Source organism: Ascaphus truei, chromosome 1 (genome assembly GCF_040206685.1).
Source record: "Ascaphus truei isolate aAscTru1 chromosome 1, aAscTru1.hap1, whole genome shotgun sequence".
NCBI lineage: Eukaryota > Metazoa > Chordata > Amphibia > Anura > Ascaphidae > Ascaphus > Ascaphus truei.
This window is the reverse complement of record NC_134483.1, coordinates 42695254-42716547: the sequence shown is the minus strand read 5'-3', so window position 1 is coordinate 42716547 and position 21294 is coordinate 42695254. Positions and strand designations below refer to the sequence as shown.

At 40.6% G+C, this 21294-nt stretch overlaps 1 protein-coding gene across 1 annotated transcript in view; it reads left to right on the top strand.

The window, feature by feature from the left end:
- The window catches only part of WDR7 (WD repeat domain 7), a 389063-nt gene that overhangs the window by 190850 nt on the left and 176919 nt on the right, over positions 1 to 21294 (top strand). The window contains exon 10 of the mRNA XM_075586908.1: positions 2230 to 2451. Coding sequence (XP_075443023.1) covers positions 2230 to 2451 — 222 coding nt within the window. The remainder of the gene's footprint in view (positions 1 to 2229; positions 2452 to 21294) is intronic.

The window sequence follows — 21294 nt, the reverse complement described above, 5'->3', positions numbered from 1 at the left end:
TTTACACTTTGAATTAAATCAAGAAAAAGTGCATGTGACAAAACGTGAGTTTGAGAACATTCCCATATAGAACAACTTGTTTCCATGCTCGGGCTGTCAACAGAAACCTATTATTATTTTTTATATTGTTAAAATGAAGCAAAAGTGAGCGGAAACCAGCGAGAAAAAGTTCACCAAGTGCGCCTGTTGTTAAATTTCCGACTGGAAGCTGCACATGTGTTTTTCTTCCACTTTAAGCAGTGGCAATTGTAGAAGCATAGCGGATAGGGTCAGCAGTGCCTTTGCCTATTGATCAGTATCCCTGCAGTCCCCTACTCCAGCATCTGCTTCACTGGCTTCTTTCAGTGCCTGCTTCAGTACATTAGAATAGAAATCCATAACCAGAGCTGTGCTCATCCAAGCAGGGGAAGAAACTAAATTAAATGGTATAAAACAATCTTGGATCAGGAGTTTGTGCCAATTCATCTTGATCTAAGATGTCACACCGGGCTCTCTGTCTGAGCACCTGGGCTAGAGGCAGCTATAGTGAAAGTAGATGGAGCTGCGATCATTCATTTGTCAGCCAAGGAGCACGGCAGTGGTTAGCAATTCCCCTTCTGCAGAGGTCAGCTGACAGAACAATCAGTGCAACTGCAGAATGGAGCTTTCCTTTGAACTATTGTTATAGAGCATACTTCTTGCTGGGATTGGGGGAGGGGGAGCATGTTCAGCTTCCTATTTGGAGCTTGCTATATTGAAGCATTAGATGCTCCAATCAAATCATATTTCAAGACTACTGCTCCTTGACCCCATCTGTGCTGCAGGGTGTATAGTACATTGCAGTGAAATGCATTGCATATCTCTCTAACACACAAATTGGGACAGATGTTCACATCATCCTCTGCATATGATCGCACTGATTATTTTGTCATCACTAAGCCTTCAACAACGAACAAAATACAGAACCTCAGGATATCAGAGTTTCCATCGGATTCAATGGGAGGGGTTCTGCAGAGAATCACATCATAACGTGTGTGTGTGTGTGTGTGTGTGTGTGTGTGTGTGTGTGTGTGTGTGTGTGTGTGTGTGTGTATTTATGATTTCCATTTATTATAAATGTATATGTGATATTTATTATAAATGCAAGTAATGACATTTAATTTCAAATTAAGCATTCGAAATCCAATACAAGTACTACTTTTACATGAAAGTTTCTGCTTCTCATTTTTTTTTAAATATTACTACAGTGTACCAACCCAGCATAATCTATATACATGTGTGTGTGTGTGTGTGTGTGTGTATTTAGATTTATGTAATGCTTGAGGGGGAAAGCGCAATTGCAAGATACACTAATGTGAATAAAGTACTTTTAATGTCAATCATTTGGGTACTTTATTTATATTGGTGTATCTTGCAATTGTGCTTTTCCCCCCAAACATTATATAAGCTACCTTTCTGTGAGGTGAGACAGCGGTTCCCTCTATGAGGAAGCTGCAGTTAGACACCAGACGATTTTATTACTTCATTTTATCACTCTGGATTTGCATAGCTAGCATTTTAATTGAGCTTATTATACTGTATTTCAGCGGTGCGCAAACTGTGGGGCGCGACCCCCAGGGGGGGGCGCGACACTGCCGACGGGGGGCGCGGGGTTTACAGAGGCCCCGCGCGCTTCCCGAAGGCACTTAAATTAAGTGCCGGGGGAGCTGCAGGGCCTCTGTAAACCTAACTTACCGTGGCTCCGGCGGCTTCCTCCCTGCGGCGCCATGGCAACGCGGCGTCAAAATGACGATGCGAGGTCATGTGACGTCACGTTGCTATGGCAACGTGACGTCATTACGCCGGAGCGCGGGTAAGTTAGGGGGGGGGCGCGGGAGCGAGGGGACAGCCGCCAGGGGGGCGCAGGGAAAAAAGTTTGCGCCCCCCTGCTGTATTTTATACATCACAGAAGTGCACTCATATTGTGTGTTTGTATGTGTATACACACACACTGCAACACAGTGGAGAGTGGGCAGGATGTTTGAGATGGGATGGATGGAGGGTTGAAGGGGGGGGGCGACAGCAGTCTGCCTTTGCACATGGCGGCAATAAGTGCAACGCCGGCCGTGTGTGTGTGTGTATAGATATAGATATGTCTATAGAGATATGTCTACAGTGCACATGCTTCTGTACTACAGAGATACTAGTTATCAGTATCTACTAATTACTTTTTGTAATTTAAAGTGTCTGCTTATTTATTTATTTTTTTAGGCTGTCTTTCTAACGTTCCACCAATGAAGAAAGCATCGCCTTCCTATGAGGAGAGACGCAAGCAAGCTACCGCTATTGTTTTGCTAGGGGTGATTGGAGCAGAGTTTGGAGCGGAGATCGAACCTCCAAAGTTGTTGACCCGGCCACGCAGCTCCAGTCAGATTCCAGAAGGATTTGGTCTGACCAGTGGTGGCTCTAACTATTCCCTTGCCCGACATACATGTAAGTACGATATGTGGTAACATTGTGGGGAAAGTGACTGCGTTTGAATAACCTACTTGCTTTGAATGCGTGACTAAGGGACCCTAGAAAAATGTCATCTTTCTTTAATGTTTGTATGCATATTTGGCAATTGATTTTTACTTTCTGTCTAAGAAGAATTGCAATTTCAAGCCCCTTTACACAAGATGCAGGTACATATGTTGCTCTACTTGTCACTTGGGTTGACAGTTTGTGGGGTACACACACACACACACACACATACACACATATATTAAAGCAGATGAGTGCACGTATCCTATAAGGCAGAGGTGCGCAAAGTTTCTGAGCTAAGCCCCCTGGCCTGGCAACCCAAGCACTCGCGCTCCCCTCCCCCGTCTTAGGACCCAGCGTCAAATGACGCCACAGGTCATGTCAAGTCATGTGACCCGACAGCGTTATTTAACGCGTGTTGCCATGGCGACGCCTCGCCGACAGCAGGTAAGAGAAGTTAGAGGCCTCACGTCTCCCCCGGCATTTAATTTAAATGCCTTGGGGAAGAGGGTGGGGCTTCTGTAACCGCCGCATCCCCCCCCCCTAGAAAATCTTGCACCCCCCCAGTTTGCGCATCCCTGCTATAAGGCCAAAATAAAATGTATTCTTCACGCAAACCAATGGCTCAAAGGAGACGCAGCACATCAAAGATAAGTGATCAAAAATAGTGTTTTACAAGACATGGGGTATCCAAGTTCCCTTACCGTGACTCAGAAGGCTTAGAGTGTCACATGACCAGCGGCATCATTTGACGCTTGAGACAAGGTAAGGGGGGGCGCAGGCAGTGGGGGCGTGCAGGCAGGTGGGCGCAGGACAAAAAGTTTGCACACCCCTGCTCCAGGGAACGTTCATGGTGTGTAAGGGAGAAAATGCAGATATAAATAATACCGTACACGAAAGTGAACCCTGCAGGAAAAGCTAGCCAAACCTGGGGGCCACAGCCGGGCCCAGTAATTTCTAGGAACTCTCTGTATGCACCCAGTATCCCGGTGTGTTATGTCGTAGTGACGGCTAAAATCTATATCAAGAACTGTGAAAATAACACAGAATATGTGTAAATCACAGACATAACGGAAAGCGCAGAAAAATAATAGGTTTCAAATTGTAAATAACGAATAGCTTGTAGCAATACATCAAGAGAATAGAAATCATGTTCAAAACACATCACTCATGAAATACAATGTATGCATAGTGGCCATTATTAAAGTTACAACCTTGTGTTCTACAAATAAAGCAATGATGTCTAATCTAAGGCCTGTTGAAGCTTGTATCAGGATAGATCAAACATACAGCATATGCAAAATTGATCTAATTAGTTTTAATATACTGGAGTTACTCAATCGCTGCATGTAAGCACCAACTCGTTATGTGGACGACTTAATATATATGTGTGTGTGTAGCAGGTAGTAATAATAATAATAGCATGTTCTTTTATAGCGCTGCTAGTTTAAGTAGCGCTTTACAGAGACATTTTGCAGGCACAGTCCCTGCCCTGTGGAGCTTACAATCTGTTTTTGGTGCCTGAGGCACAGGGAGATAAAGTGATTTGCCCAAGGACACAAGGAGCCGACACCAGGAATTGAACCAGGTTCCCTTGCTTTAAACTCGGTGCCAGTCAGTGTCTTTACTCACTTATTCCCAGGAAGCATACATGTAGGCTTGAAGCAGGGGGTCTCCAGAGTAGAACCCTGTTAATTTTAGCTCGGGGGATCCCCTGCTTTTGAGGTACTAAACTCCTTAAGGGGTGCCGGTATCTCAGCTCAGGTTTAAAGCACCTGGTCACATGGGCCAGTAGGAAGCTGCATATGACTGGGCACTCTTCTTGGGTGCTACTTCCATAGCGCTAACAGAAGTTCCACTTCTGGTCTGACATCCAGGCTGGAACTTGTATTTGTGATGACACTTTGGATTTTGGATATGGATCAAGTTTTGATTTAATAATATTGCTTGTTTGTGCTGTTATATTTATAACATTCAATGAGACACACAGTGCCCCTGTGAGGTTATCTTTTTATGCTAGAATATTAACACTCAATTGTCATTGAGTCCTGACTAATCAAAATAGCATTTAAACTCTCACCATAGTGAGTTAGTCTTTATATTTATTTGTACATGTATGTACATTGCTATATTAAGTTACATTTCAACAATACTCTACATTTAGCAGTGTGCACCATATGTAGGATCTCTCTCGTGTGCCGTTCTACACACACATTATTTGTTCTCAAGTATCTTCTAGGTAGCACCCACATTTATATCTACACTCTGGTTTAGCGAAGACTCTTTGTACAGTTTTGTTAAGTGAAAGTTAACACTAGAAGATTGGAGGGACATAATACACACAGTTCATTATGACATAGAAGTAACAGTTAAACAATCCATTCAAATTTAGTAATGGATACAGTGATAAAACCATTGCACGGTGCAACCTGTCCATTGAGTAATGACACTATCTAAAGTGTCCAACCCTACTTGGGCTTCAAAGAAAATAAATATAGCAACAGAGGATGATAACAGTAAGGATTCACCATTTAATGTCGGACCACCAAATGTTAACGGGGAGGATCTGGTAACCGCGGTCACAGCACTCCACACAACCAACGCTTGGAAAATTCAAAAAACTTTATTAAGCTCCACAGTGAGCATACATAGCACCACTCTGACGCGTTTCGTCTATAGAAAGACTTTTTCAAAGAGTGAAGATCCCCACACAGTACCGGATCTTATATAGGAAATGACGTGTACACTAGGCACCTCCCTAATTGGCAAGTGCCTCCCACATCTCAACACAAGGTCAGAGTTGGACGTCATCCTATTAAAGGGACCAGATACATATTACCCACATATATAATACATAATAGACATACATAAACACCCATTACCAGTAAAAAGCTTGGGATTAAAAACAAAGACATTGTAATGCTCACATAGTACATAATCACATAATATATAATTAATAGAACAACACGAATTGCATAATCTATCACATTAGAATCGGACGATGTGGATCAACCGTCTCCTGATGGATTTATAAACAAATAGCATATATCCCTATACACAAAGCATACCATATTCAGATCAGATAACAATATAAATTAAAATGCGATGTGGCAGACATAGTATATACACAAAAAGCCAAACAAGACTTCCTAGACAGGACTTGTTCACACATAGCAATATTCCATAGTTATAAGTATACTGGAGTAATACCCCCACACACTCCCCCATCACTCAGGCAGCCAGGAAGTGTTTAAGTTCCCACTCCTGGTTAATGCCAAGTGGGTGGAGAGTGCGCAAGGTGTATATCCAGTACATTTCACGCCGATTAAGCGTACCCTCCCTGTCTCCTCCCCTCGTATGTGGAGGAACATGTTCAAGGGCCATGAATGAAAAATTCTCAATACCACCCCCACTGCACTTAGAGAAATGTCGGGGCACTGGATGTGTAACATCATTCTTTTTTATTAGGCGAACATGTTCCGCGATGCGTGTTTTTAAAGTTCTTTTTGTGCGGCCAACATACCGCATGGAGCACCCGCACTGTAACAAGTAGATAGTGAAGGTGGTATTGCAATTTAAAAATGTTTTTATAACATGGCTCTTTTTGTTATCATCATACTTTACGGTCTTGGTTTTACATGCATACCTACACATTGAACAGTTTCCACATTGGAAAAAACCTTTGGGTATCCCCCTTATGTTTGTAAATTCTGATTTTGTTTGGAATAAGCTGGGTGAAAGATGTGACGCCAATGTCTGCGCTTTCCGATATGTAAATTTAGGACCATTTTTTACAAATTTTGTTAGATCTTTATCTAAGGATAAAGTAGCCCAATGTTTCATAATTATGTCACGTATATTCCGTGCTTGGCGACTATACTGCACCGACACACTTTATTCGAGCAAATACCCGGTATGTACCTGGCAGATACCTGGGATGCGCCGCTCCTCACCTCTGACAAGCCCCGTTGCATTTGCCTTCCCAGCCTGGGTTCATGCCTGGCTGATGGGCGGCTGATCTGTTAAATGATAATGATTAGGATTTAATAGGCTGCAATGCTTCGCGTGTCTACCAGATGGCATAAATTCATGAATTGTAATGCAGTATATATATATATACTGTGCAGTATTGCAGCCAGTGGGAATAAAATGCTTCAATCCCTGCTTGGAAAATAACTCAATGCACTCGGGCAGAAAACAGTCACAAACCTCAATACACCCGGGTATACCCGAATTCGTGGGACTAGCCAAGCTCGAATAAAGTGTGTCGCCAGTGTATGTGGAAATAAACAACGGACATTCCTCACCATATGCTAAAGGTGGTTTACGTTTTGATCTTTTTTGCTTTCTTGAGAGTACTGGTCTATCCATGGACTCAGCTGACTCAAACGCTTCTTGGATATCTATCTGAGTATATCCTCTTTCCAGAAATCTATTTGTTAGTTCCTTCGATTGTACAATAAAACTCTCATCATTTGTGCACAATCTGCGCAATCTCAGAAATTGCGCTTTGGGAATGCTTTTAACCAGTGACCGTGGGTGACAGCTCTTGGCAGAGAGCAATGTATTCCTGGAATTTGGTTTGCGGAATATTTGTGATTGAATTGTCATGTCATGATCGATGTAGAGGAGGAGATCTAGGAAACTGATACAATTAATATTCTGTTCATGGATGAATCTGATATTTAAATCATTATTATTTAATGTGTTAACAAAAGAATTCAACGACGATTCATCTCCGTCCCATATCATTATGAGATCGTCGATGTATCGTTTAAAGAATATGATATTAGAACGATAAGTGTTGGTGCTGTGATATATAAACTGTGACTCCCAAAAACCCATAAATAAATTTGCGTATGATGGTGCAAAACTCGTGCCCATTGCAGTGCCTAATAATTGTAAATAAAATCGTGAATCGAATAAAAAATAATTGAGTGAGTAAAAAAGTGATAGATTTTAAAAGAAAAGTGCAAAGTGAAGTGGATAATTGTGACATATCTAAAAAGTGATTAACCGCTGATAACCCATGTTGGTGCTGTATAATTGAATATAAAGAAACCACATCTAATGTGACCCATCTATAATGTGATTTCCAGACCACGTCCCCTAGATCGATCATGACATCTGCTGAATCTTTTATGTATGATGGTAATTGAAATACCAGTGGTTTAAGATAGCTGTCCACATACCGCGATAACCCATCTCCCAAAGATCCAATACTAGCCACTATAGGGCGGCCCGGAGGGTCGACCAGTGACTTATGGATCTTTGGAAGATGGTGGAATACCGGAATCACGGGATGTGGACAGCTCAAATAATCTATTTCCTTTTTATCAATAACATATAAAAATTTTCCAAAATCAATAAGGTCTTTTAATTGTAGAGAAAACTTCACAGTAGGATCCCCTCTAAGGGGTTTATAATGTGTAACATCACTCAACTGCCTCAGAGCCTCCTGTCTATATTGTGCAGTGGACAGAACTACCAAAGCCCCGCCCTTATCTGCATTACGAAACATGATATCTGTTCTAGATTTAAGTTGTTCTAATTGCTGATATTCAGTGTATGTTAAATTTTTTGCCTGTATGGAGGATTGTGAGAAACCTTGGGCTAATAGCCTCAAGTCCCTTTCTACTAGGCCCTCGAAAGTGGTAATAAAGGGTCCCCGGTTGTAATTTGGGCAAAATATTGATTTCCTTTTTAGGCCTGAATTATGATTACCGAAGAAGGACTGAGAAAAATTATTCAAGTTTTCCCCTTGTTGTTCCAACAATCCTTCCATGTCAGACAACACACATGTTTCCTGAAAATTAAAGTTAGACATATTAACCATCTCCTTGGACTCATCGTCATCTGTGCACATTGGTATCTGACTCCCAAGTTCTGTAGAGTCAGAAACATCAAATTTACTCCTGGTAGAAAAGAATTTCTTTAAAGTTAATTTACGTGTAAATCTCTGAAGATCGATAACAGTTTGAAACAGCTGGAAGTCCTGGACCGGGGCAAACCCCAGACCCTTATTCAACAGAGATAATTGTTCAAAGGAAAGCTCTACACCTGAAAGATTGATGATGTTATTATTACCAATAACCTGGTCTACATGTACTTCTTCCTTTTTGTCCTTCCTCTCGCTTCTCCGTTTCCTCCTTGAGCGTCTGGTTCCTTTTGCTGCCTTGTTCCTGCCGGTAAAAAAGAAGAAGAGGAGGAAGAAGACTGATTTGAAGGTTTTGATCTAGTGGCTGCAGATGTGATAGAAGATCTGCTATCGCTTCTTGATCTCCCATGATTGTCTCTTATACCCTCTGTGGAGCTTTCAAAGGAGACAGAGTGTGCTCTTGCCTCATAGTCAGAAGCATCTGAGTCCATGCTAGAGGCCTCCACGGGTCTGCTCTTCAAAATAGATTTATTCGGTGTATTCTTCGCCCACCCCTTTGAAAATGGTTTAGAACCCCTAGATGTATTGGCCCCTTGATTGTCCTTAAATTGGGGTTTCTGCCAACAATACACCTGTCCTTTGATGTAGTCCAAACGGTCCCTTTCAAACTTCTCATGTTTTTTGTCGCTTATTGAATCTTCAATACCCTCTATGTTGGATAACAGAGTTTTGTCATTTTTAACAAATTGTTCCATCTTAGCAAACGGTTTCAAATTGGTCCTAAGTATATTGATATCAGACATTAACACTTCCTTCTCTTTGGTCTTTTGCTGAATTATCAGCTCCATTAATGTTAATGAACATTGGTCAAGGGCCTTTGTCCACTCATGTTCAAATTGCCTGTTGATGAAGCCAAATGTGGGTGTCTTTTTAATTCTCAAGCCTCTTGGTATCCTATTACATCTTATATAGTTGTTTAAAGACGTAATATCCCACCATAACCTAATGTTCATCACTAACAATTTTTCTAGTTTCACAAAATAATGGGTGAGATCAGAAGGTTCATCACAAATTACTTCGGTATTCTCATCGAATAAATGTGCTGCCTTTTTGGACCTTTTTGTGTTGTCCCCACACGCGTCCACATATGTTTCTCCATCAGTGCAATCAGTTTCAGTGTCCACATCTTCCATCTCAAAAAAATATTATTAAGATCACTGTTTATTATATATAAAAAAAGGAGTTAATAGATAACTCAAAAAATTGTAACAAGTTTAAAAAAATATATGTTGTTCCAAAAATATAATTTGAAAATGCTTTAAAATTGCATGCATAAAATACTGTTGCCTAAGCGTTGGTTGTGACGAATATAGGAGATGCAGTTCAACATAAACATGTGAAATTTCAAAACATCATAATCCTTGATTGTTCGGTTTTAAACCTTCAGTAGTCAAAAATATGTTTTAAAGAAAAGAACTGTGGTGAGCACTCAGGTACAATATAAGACAAAAAGACACTTGGGTATTAACCCGTTGAGTACCGAGTCTCCTGAACCGCAGCACTATTGAGTCTGCATTTGTCCCATAAAACTTGGTAATAATAACATCATCAATCTTTCAGGTGTAGAGCTTTCCTTTGAACAATTATCTCTGTTGAATAAGGGTCTGGGGTTTGCCCCGGTCCAGGACTTCCAGCTGTTTCAAACTGTTATCGATCTTCAGAGATTTACACGTAAATTAACTTTAAAGAAATTCTTTTCTACCAGGAGTAAATTTGATGTTTCTGACTCTACAGAACTTGGGAGTCAGATACCAATGTGCACAGATGACGATGAGTCCAAGGAGATGGTTAATATGTCTAACTTTAATTTTCAGGAAACATGTGTGTTGTCTGACATGGAAGGATTGTTGGAACAACAAGGGGAAAACTTGAATAATTTTTCTCAGTCCTTCTTCGGTAATCATAATTCAGGCCTAAAAAGGAAATCAATATTTTGCCCAAATTACAACCGGGGACCCTTTATTACCACTTTCGAGGGCCTAGTAGAAAGGGACTTGAGGCTATTAGCCCAAGGTTTCTCACAATCCTCCATACAGGCAAAAAATTTAACATACACTGAATATCAGCAATTAGAACAACTTAAATCTAGAACAGATATCATGTTTCGTAATGCAGATAAGGGCGGGGCTTTGGTAGTTCTGTCCACTGCACAATATAGACAGGAGGCTCTGAGGCAGTTGAGTGATGTTACACATTATAAACCCCTTAGAGGGGATCCTACTGTGAAGTTTTCTCTACAATTAAAAGACCTTATTGATTTTGGAAATTTTTTATATGTTATTGATAAAAAGGAAATAGATTATTTGAGCTGTCCACATCCCGTGATTCCGGTATTCCACCATCTTCCAAAGATCCAGAGTCACTATAGTGACTATAGCCCTATAGTGGCTAGTATTGGATCTTTGGGAGATGGGTTATCGCGGTATGTGGACAGCTATCTTAAACCACTGGTATTTCAATTACCATCATACATAAAAGATTCAGCAGATGTCATGATCGATCTAGGGGACGTGGTCTGGAAATCACATTATAGATGGGTCACATTAGATGTGGTTTCTTTATATTCAATTATACAGCACCAACATGGGTTATCAGCGGTTAATCACTTTTTAGATATGTCACAATTATCCACTTCACTTTGCACTTTTCTTTTAGAATCTATCACTTTTTTACTCACTCATAATTATTTTTTATTCGATTCACGATTTTATTTACAATTATTAGGCACTGCAATGGGCACGAGTTTTGCACCATCATACGCAAATTTATTTATGGGTTTTTGGGAGTCACAGTTTATATATCACAGCACCAACACTTATCGTTCTAATATCATATTCTTTAAACGATACATCGACGATCTCATAATGATATGGGACGGAGATGAATCGTCGTTGAATTCTTTTGTTAACACATTAAATAATAATGATTTAAATATCAGATTCATCCATGAACAGAATATTAATTGTATCAGTTTCCTAGATCTCCTCCTCTACATCGATCATGACATGACAATTCAATCACAAATATTCCGCAAACCAAATTCCAGGAATACATTGCTCTCTGCCAAGAGCTGTCACCCACGGTCACTGGTTAAAAGCATTCCCAAAGCGCAATTTCTGAGATTGCGCAGATTGTGCACAAATGATGAGAGTTTTATTGTACAATCGAAGGAACTAACAAATAGATTTCTGGAAAGAGGATATACTCAGATAGATATCCAAGAAGCGTTTGAGTCAGCTGAGTCCATGGATAGACCAGTACTCTCAAGAAAGCAAAAAAGATCAAAAAGTAAACCACCTTTAGCATATGGTGAGGAATGTCCGTTGTTTATTTCCACATATAGTCGCCAAGCACGGAATATACGTGACATAATTATGAAACATTGGGCTACTTTATCCTTAGATAAAGATCTAACAAAATTTGTAAAAAATGGTCCTAAATTTACATATCGGAAAGCGCAGACATTGGCGTCACATCTTTCACCCAGCTTATTCCAAACAAAATCAGAATTTACAAACATAAGGGGGATACCCAAAGGTTTTTTCCAATGTGGAAACTGTTCAATGTGTAGGTATGCATGTAAAACCAAGACCGTAAAGTATGATGATAACAAAAAGAGCCATGTTATAAAAACATTTTTAAATTGCAATACCACCTTCACTATCTACTTGTTACAGTGCGGGTGCTCCATGCGGTATGTTGGCCGCACAAAAAGAACTTTAAAAACACGCATCGCGGAACATGTTCGCCTAATAAAAAAGAATGATGTTACACATCCAGTGCCCCGACATTTCTCTAAGTGCAGTGGGGGTGGTATTGAGAATTTTTCATTCATGGCCCTTGAACATGTTCCTCCACATACGAGGGGAGGAGACAGGGAGGGTACGCTTAATCGGCGTGAAATGTACTGGATATACACCTTGCGCACTCTCCACCCACTTGGCATTAACCAGGAGTGGGAACTTAAACACTTCCTGGCTGCCTGAGTGATGGGGGAGTGTGTGGGGGTATTACTCCAGTATACTTATAACTATGGAATATTGCTATGTGTGAACAAGTCCTGTCTAGGAAGTCTTGTTTGGCTTTTTGTGTATATACTATGTCTGCCACATCGCATTTTAATTTATATTGTTATCTGATCTGAATATGGTATGCTTTGTGTATAGGGATATATGCTATTTGTTTATAAATCCATCAGGAGACGGTTGATCCACATCGTCCGATTCTAATGTGATAGATTATGCAATTCGTGTTGTTCTATTAATTATATATTATGTGATTATGTACTATGTGAGCATTACAATGTCTTTGTTTTTAATCCCAAGCTTTTTACTGGTAATGGGTGTTTATGTATGTCTATTATGTATTATATATGTGGGTAATATGTATCTGGTCCCTTTAATAGGATGACGTCCAACTCTGACCTTGTGTTGAGATGTGGGAGGCACTTGCCAATTAGGGAGGTGCCTAGTGTACACGTCATTTCCTATATAAGATCCGGTACTGTGTGGGGATCTTCACTCTTTGAAAAAGTCTTTCTATAGACGAAACGCGTCAGAGTGGTGCTATGTATGCTCACTGTGGAGCTTAATAAAGTTTTTTGAATTTTCCAAGCGTTGGTTGTGTGGAGTGCTGTGACCGCGGTTACCAGATCCTCCCTCTTACACGTCATATCCGGATAGGAGCACGCCGACACCACGAGGAACAGAGATGGCCACCGGAGCGTTCTTGTAGCTACAGTGCAGAACGGGTGTCGTGAGTACACAAGTATATATGCAGTCATGTTTTAGGCAGTTGTGAGGCTACTTGGCACCGCACTGTGATTTACTGTGGGGTCTTTTCTTTGAAGAGGCTCCGCTGTATCTCTATGGATTGACCAGCCCACTGCCTGCATTATCACTGCTTTCCTCACTAATGATTGTACAGCTTACTTATCAGTGGTGTCAGCTCCAAGTTTTATGGGACAAATGCAGACTCAATAGTGCTGCGGTTCAGGAGACTCGGTACTCAACGGGTTAATACCCAAGTGTCTTTTCACCAAATGTTAACAGCTAATAATGACAATGTACCTAGAGGTAATAGATATCAATGAGAGGAATTGGCATGTATAATTCTCCTATGGAAATATGTTAATAATTGATAACGGTCTGATTCATTCTTGCCTGTCCCCATCTCAAACAAGGTGTTTATATTCTGGATACATTCCAGCAATAGATATGAGAGCAATATTCAACATAAATATGTACATCCATCCATAAGGATATAAATATTCCAAATGTGGAACCTCAAGATGATAGACATTCCCAGGAAGAAAAGCAATTGAGTAAGATATATACAGTGTTCGACAAATCACCCAAAAATCTACTCGCCGAACAAAAAATCTACTCACCACCTAGTCCCGCCCCCAGACCCGCTTTTTAAAAAATAAAATGAATAAATTCCTAGTAAGAATAACAATCGTGCTCGAGAGTTAGATCTGGAAGAAAGCAGTATAGGTTATTTCGGTGTAGGTATAGGGCAGTTAAGATATATTGGGTAAATAAGAGATCCAGAGTGTGAGAGACTGAGAGACTGAGAGACTGAGAGACTGAGAGACTGAGAGACTGAGACACAGAGACACAGAGACACAGAGAGACTGAGACACAGAGAGACTGAGACACAGAGAGACTGAGACACAGAGAGACAGAGACACAGAGACACAGAGAGACACAGAGAGACACAGAGAGACACAGAGAGACAGAGACTGAGAGAACACACACACACAGAGAATATGAGAGAGGGACAGGGAGAGGGCGACACTCACTCACTCAGACACACTCACTCACAGACTCACTCACACACACTCACTCACAGACACACACTCACTCACAGACACACACTCACTCACAGACACTCACTCACAGACACTCACTCACACAGACAGACACACACACACACCCGCAAGGCAGGGGGTCGCACATGGCAGCAATGGGGCCTCCACACGGCAGTGGGCCCTCCACACGGCAGGAGGGCCTCTGCAAGGCAGGGGGGTCGCACGTGGCAGAGGGGGCCTCCGCACGGCAGGAGGGCCTCTGCAAGGGGCCGCCCCCCTCCAGAGGCCGACGCCACAGCACGCCCCCCACCCCCCGATGCGGACGCGGCAGCACGCCGCCCCCCCCCCCCCAAGCCGACGCCGCAGCATGAATTTTAATGGTAGAGGTATCTTTAAAATGATGAGAGGAAAAGTGTTTGGGAACACCGCTGGTCTGCAGTTCATTGAGAATATCTCTATATTCCAACATAGTTGTAATTGGTTGTAATGTATGGGTATGTCCTTATTATCCTTTAAAAGAGCACAATATGTTCCACAGAATAGAAGGATAAAGTTCCTGGTGTTGTGCTGCTGCTTCTGTGTAGAGTTAACTTCTGCCTCACTTCAATGTGATGTCTTCCAGGTAGGAGGAGCGCAGTAGTTCTCGAGATAATATGGGAAAAATAAAAAAATAATATAATAGTGCAGATAGTATTAATAAGTTAAATATAAAATGGTCTCTGTGTTAGTGTTACTCACAAATTTATTCAGATATATCAGACGTATCAGAGACCCATTTCTCTCTGATGGGAGCCCTTTCCAGAGAAGAGCCACCAAATTATTAAAGGGGATGGACAATCTAACTTATGAGGAGAGGCTAGCTAAATTAGATTTATTTACATTAGAAAAGAGGTGTCTAATATACGTTTAACTATATACAAATATATTCGGGGACAATACAAGGAGCTTTCAAAAGAACTATTCATCCTACGGGCAGTACAAAGGACTCTGGGGCATCCCTTAAGGTTAGAGGAAAGGAAATTTGTCCAGCAACAAAGGAAAGGGTTCTTTACAGTAAGGGCAGTTAAAATGTGGAATTCATTACCCATGGAGATACAAAGTGAACCCTGCAGGAAAAGCTAGCCAAACCTGGGGGCCACAGCCGGGCCCAGTAGTTTCTAGAAACTCTCTGTATACACCCAGTATCCCGGTGTGTTATGGCTTAGTGACGGCTTAGTGGTGGCAGATACAATAGATTTGTTAAAAAAAAGTCATCTTTTTAGAAAGGAAAGGTATACAGGGATATACCAAATAAGTATACAAGGGAAGGATGTTGATCCAGGAATTAATCTGATTGCCAATTCTTGGAGTCGGGAAGGAATTTATTTTTCCCCTTATGAGATATCATTGGATGATATGACTCTGGGGTTTTTTGTTTGCCTTCCTCTGGATCAATAAGTATAGATATAGGATAAAGTATCTGTCGTCTAAATTTAGCACAGGTTGAACTTGATGGACGTACGTCTTTTTTAAACCTCATCTACTATGTAACTATGTAATATGTCCGGCCCATAACTATTTTAATTTCTTCACCCTTGTGATGATGTCACAGGCTTGTTTGGTTTAGAACCCATTCATTCTTTTTCCTATATGCTGGTTATTACCCGAAGAAACATCTGCCCATACTACATTTGAGTTGTCTGAAGCTTCAGAATTGTCTTTGCATTTAGTGTCCAAGTTTCACATATATACGTGAGCATGCACAGAATACACTTATAGAAAACATTCCATAGTAGAAGGTTCCCTTGAAAGATTAAAAAAAAAAAAAAAATTAAGTGGAGGCGCAGTAACAAGTAAATTCAACTTTATATTAACCTACGAAGACCATATAAACATGAAAACTGCACATAAATTACACTAGTGCATAGACACAAACTAAACAACCACATAGATTAAATGTAGTTCTGATAGAAATGAAATTGCTATAATGATCTGTTCAAGAAATTAACTGATAGTGGTGTGTAAAAGGACAGAGATATTGCCTTTTTGGGTGGATGCTGTCTGGATTGCAGCTGTTGGCTGTCAGTTCCTGCGAAGTCCTTCCTCTCTGTGGTTAACACCAGATAGTTCCTGCTTCAGGGCTGGATCAGGCGTATACACTGTTGGGACTCACTTCCTCCGTGAGTAAGCGGGGGTTGTGGGTCTCCTTGGCATGCGCCGTCAGATGTACAGTCCCTGGTGTCTACAAGTTACCCCCTCTGGTTAGACTTCCACCGTCACTAGATTCCGGTAAGGACAGGCAGCAGGCTGGTCAACCTAATCAGCAGCAGGCAGCAGGATATTCACCTCACGGCTTCCTCTGGCACTCTGTACACTGGACTCAGTGCTGGCTCCTCCTACGCGTTTCATCACGTGATGTGACTTCATCAGGGATAGGGATGTACCTCCCTATATATATACACATTGTGCAGACCAGCTCAGGTTCAAATAGAACCAATTGATTAGTTAATTGCTTTAGTCGTTGTCTGCTCTCACTAGTCTGCATCTAAGGGGTGGGTGAGGGAGGTTATCAGTGGTTATTAGAAGCAATTGTATAACAAATGTAAAAATGGGAATGAAAAGTGATTAAACAGTGTTATAAAGTATTAAAAACATATTATACATGTTATTAAAAAACATATTATACATGTTTATATAAAATTGTTAAAATTACATTTAGAAGTTAAATAGATATTACTATATACAGGAATAATTCATTCAAGATGTATGGAACTTAATTTTCAAACAGAATTATCTTGTATGTAATTTAATTATAAATTTATGATTATGAACTCTTAGGGATATTACAGAGAGACAGAGAAGAGGATCAGATATCCTGATAACTTAATCTCTGAATTAACCACCTAGATTCTGGATGGGTTAATAACATTACAAATTCCTAGAGTATAAGGGACCCCAAGTGTTTGCAAGAATACAGGCGACTCATAGGAAAAACCTATACTACTCAATACACATTACCACTGGAGAGGTCTTTATTTTATGATCTACCACTTTTTGATGGAACAGGAAACCACTTTTTTGGGGGGTGGGGGGTGGGGAGTGTTGTCATTTTCCTTTTACACACAAAATGTGATGCCAATGAAAGAAGCCTTAACTACAGTATGCTCGTCAGCAGAAATAGAATGAATGTCAGAGTATCCTGGATGTTACATGGAATGATGTTGCCCTGATGTATTTGAACTGCAATTAGATCATGTCAATCAATCCCTGAAAATACGAACAAATAGAAAAATTCTCTGGTTACCACATCTTTTTCTCTAAAGGAGATTATAAAAGGTCAGACTGCTTATAGTTTGCAGGTTTTTCAATCCATACAACTCAGATCTGTTGATTTTTTTTTTTTTTTAAAGCAGTGGTACACCATAATAAACTCAAAATTAATTTAATAGTTACACGTGGCTGCCTTTTTTCAAAGTGTTGTATGGATATGAATCCAAGGGTCGATGCTAACGAGATACACAGTAACCAGAATAAAGCATAGATTTGAATTTCAAAGTGCATCAAACGAATTGTATGTTACCTCTTTCTGTGCGGCTACCCTTGAAGCATATAGTCAATGATATTAATAAGTCCCATTAGGTGACTGAGATGAAACATATCGTAGGTTGCCTAGGTGTATGGTTGGCACCGCGTGAATGTGAATAGGACAAGCCGCCGGAGTGTGGAGCCAGAGAGGTCCCATCTCTCAACCGTTGGCAGCTGCCCATGTACACACCTCTACAGCAACCCAAACACTCAAAGTCCCATATTACTTGATTGAAGAGTAGAAATGTACAACTCACAGAATAGGTAGCCACTGGAGGTAAGTGTAGGCGTTCTCCCGGCCGCGATGTGCTGTAGAACTGGAGATAGAGGAAGGGGGTGCACTGCTCCAAGAAAAAAAAACATGGGCTGGAGGGCAAAAATAGGGCTTAAGAACATGCCTTTTTTTAAATGCTGGTATTCACATATATGTACTTTAGATTTTTTTTTTATGAAGCAGGACTCTAAACGTGTCTTGGACAAATGTAGATTAGCTGAAGGTTGTGATACCTTTCGGTTACCAACATTAGAGTTAATAGATAAAAAAAATAAATCAATATATATTTATTTTTTATATGAATGGATTCTAATGTTGAAACCCAAAAAGGTATCACGACCTTAAAGTAGTCAACATTCATCATTTATTTTTTTGAGTAAATACACGCCTCCACTTAAGTGGGCATCACAATACTTTACAGTTAAACAAATTAAAATTATATGCAATTGTTTTGATGGACAGAAAAAGCCAGAAGGAAGAGATGTCATACACCGTGCCAGAAGCAGTGGTAAGTAGATATACACCTGAGCTCTAGCAGTAGGGAGTTCCAGACCTCTGAAGCTGCATAAGGAGAGGCCCACCCACCCTGCTTAGGGTGCAGTACCTTTGGCATGGGGAGGTGGACCCCGCCTCAGGACCAGAGATCGTAGCCAGTACCCTCCGCAGCTTCAAACGAGACTGCAGTTATGCAGGCCCATGACCTTGCAAGGTTTTAAAGGCCATCAAGGCCAACTTGAACCGACCCCGGTAGATCACTGAAAGCCAGTGCAGATCGTGTAAGATGGGAGTAATATGCTCAAAGCGATAAACACGTCTCCGGATCCGAGCTGCAGCGTTCTGCACCAGCTGGAGTCTCCGCATCAGGCGCACCAGTAGTCTTGCATATAAGGCATTCCCATAGTCCAACCGTATAGACACAAAGACCTGGACCAGTGACTCAAGGTTCATAGATGACAAGAGTCGATGGATGCTCCAAAGCAGCCGCAGATTAAAAAGAAAAAAAGATCAGACTTAACAACTGAGGGGCTCGCATGTTGAGACTCTGGTCAAAAAGGAAGCCACGGTTATGAACATGGGACATGGACAGTGGCTGTACACCATTGATAAGGGGAAGCTCACAACCCCTGTCCCTTACTCCGGCGTCTTGCCAAACCCATAATCATTTCTTCAGTCTTGTCAGGATTGACTTCAGCCAATTCATCTCTATCCATGCCACCACCTCTTCTAGACAAGCAGTCAGTGTGGCAACAGCCATACCTGGAAAGACACATAGATCTGGGTGTCATCAACTTACTGATGGCACTTCATACCAGGCTGCTGGATGATATTGCCCAGCGGTCTTAACTACACGTTGAATATATTAAAACACGGCATAATCCAGCAGATGAAGAGTGAGAAGAAACCACCAATTTATGTAGCGTGCATCAATCCAGAAGTAGAAAAGGCAATAAAATCAACAAAGAATGGCAAGGCTTCTGGGGAAGATGGAATTACAACTGAAACTTTGAAAGAACAGGAAAATGCAAGAAAAACAAAGAAATGCCATAGTTCTCTTCATCCACAAGAGAGGAGACATAGAAGACCTTAAGAGCTAAAGACCAGTCTATTTCCTATAATTTAAAATAAAAAAACAAGATAAAGTAATAAAAGTCAAAGGGGAACACTTGAAACCTACGATTTGCAGGTGACATTATTTTTGACAAGTCCAATAGACCTCCAGCAACAACTCGCAAAAAAAAGAAAGTGGGCCGCCACATGGATCTCAGCAGGACCAAAGAGATTTTCAACAAATCTGTCAACCCTGCAAAGATCAACAAAGTAAAGTATGTCCCTAGAGGGGGTATAGAGATCTTCCAAAGATAGGCCACACTATGATGTGTAAATATAACATTTTAATTCATAATAGACAAATGACGTATAAAATAAATAAAATAGAAATAGATGAAGTTGGCCAGCAAGAAGCCAAGAGGCTTGGGAACCTTTCAATGAAATCAATAGGAGAATGAAAATGAGATGGAGCACATTTGGAAGAAACCAATCTTTCAAGGGAGAAAAAGAAATTGCACTGGTGAAAAATTAAGTGGAGGCGCAGTAACAAGTAAATTCAACTTTATATTAACCTATGAAGACCATATAAACATGAAAACTGCACATAAATTACACTAGTGCATAGACACAAACTAAACAACCAAATAGATTAAATGTAGTTCTGATAGAAATGAAATTGCTATAATGATCAGTTCAAGAAATTAACTGATAGTGGTGTGTAAAAGGACAGAGATATTGCCTGTTTGGGTGGATGCTCTCTGGATTGCAGCGGTTGGTATTATAGCATAAATTGGTAATGCCAACTGTAATGCTATAATACTCAGAAAAGAGAACATTTTAAGTAGAACTCAGAATGTATTTGTATTAATGTTTCAAAACTGAATCTACATTAAAACTAACAAAAGTATTCTTTATCTGGCTCCATATTTTTTTCTTCTACATCATTCTGGCAGCCTTAACTAATAGCAATAACGTTCTGACACAGGTATAAAGGAGGTATGTGTTTTTACCCACTATGTGAGTGCATGTCTTGGTAACTACTCCATGTTATAATAAATTCCTTTTACATACAGTATGATGCTATGGAGCGGGTGCTTCTTTTCTTTGTTGAGATATATATATATATATTATTTTTTTAATTATTTTTTTTCCCCCAACTGTGAATATTGCAACCTGCATACCCCGCAAGTGGTTTGCTAGTGGTACTAAATCTTGACTTTACCTGGTATAGCTGCTTCCAAGCCGAAACTCGGCAGCTGCTCATTAATCATGTCTATTTGTATGACACAAACAGCAAAGCACAGATTAGAGCAATCACAGCGGGATTCCACGACTGTTAAGTTTAACAAAACAACTGCAAAGTCCAGGTATTGTGCCACTTGTGACGTTAAAATATCAGCGTCTCGCCCCAAAAGACTGTGTGCTGGTTGTATTACTAAAGTTAAAGGAAGAAGTGCCTTCCCCTTTAAATGAATTTGTGGCCTGGATGAAATTCTCACTCATGCAATCCTTAGAGAAACTAGGATCCCAGCCTAAACTCAAGCAGTCCAGATCTCAAGTTTTGGTAGCCGACGAACATGACAGTATGTTGGACTTTCATGATCTTCAGGAAGGTAACTAGATATTTTCCGGTCCACGGAACCATTCATGATATTGTTAAATCAGGATGGAAGATAA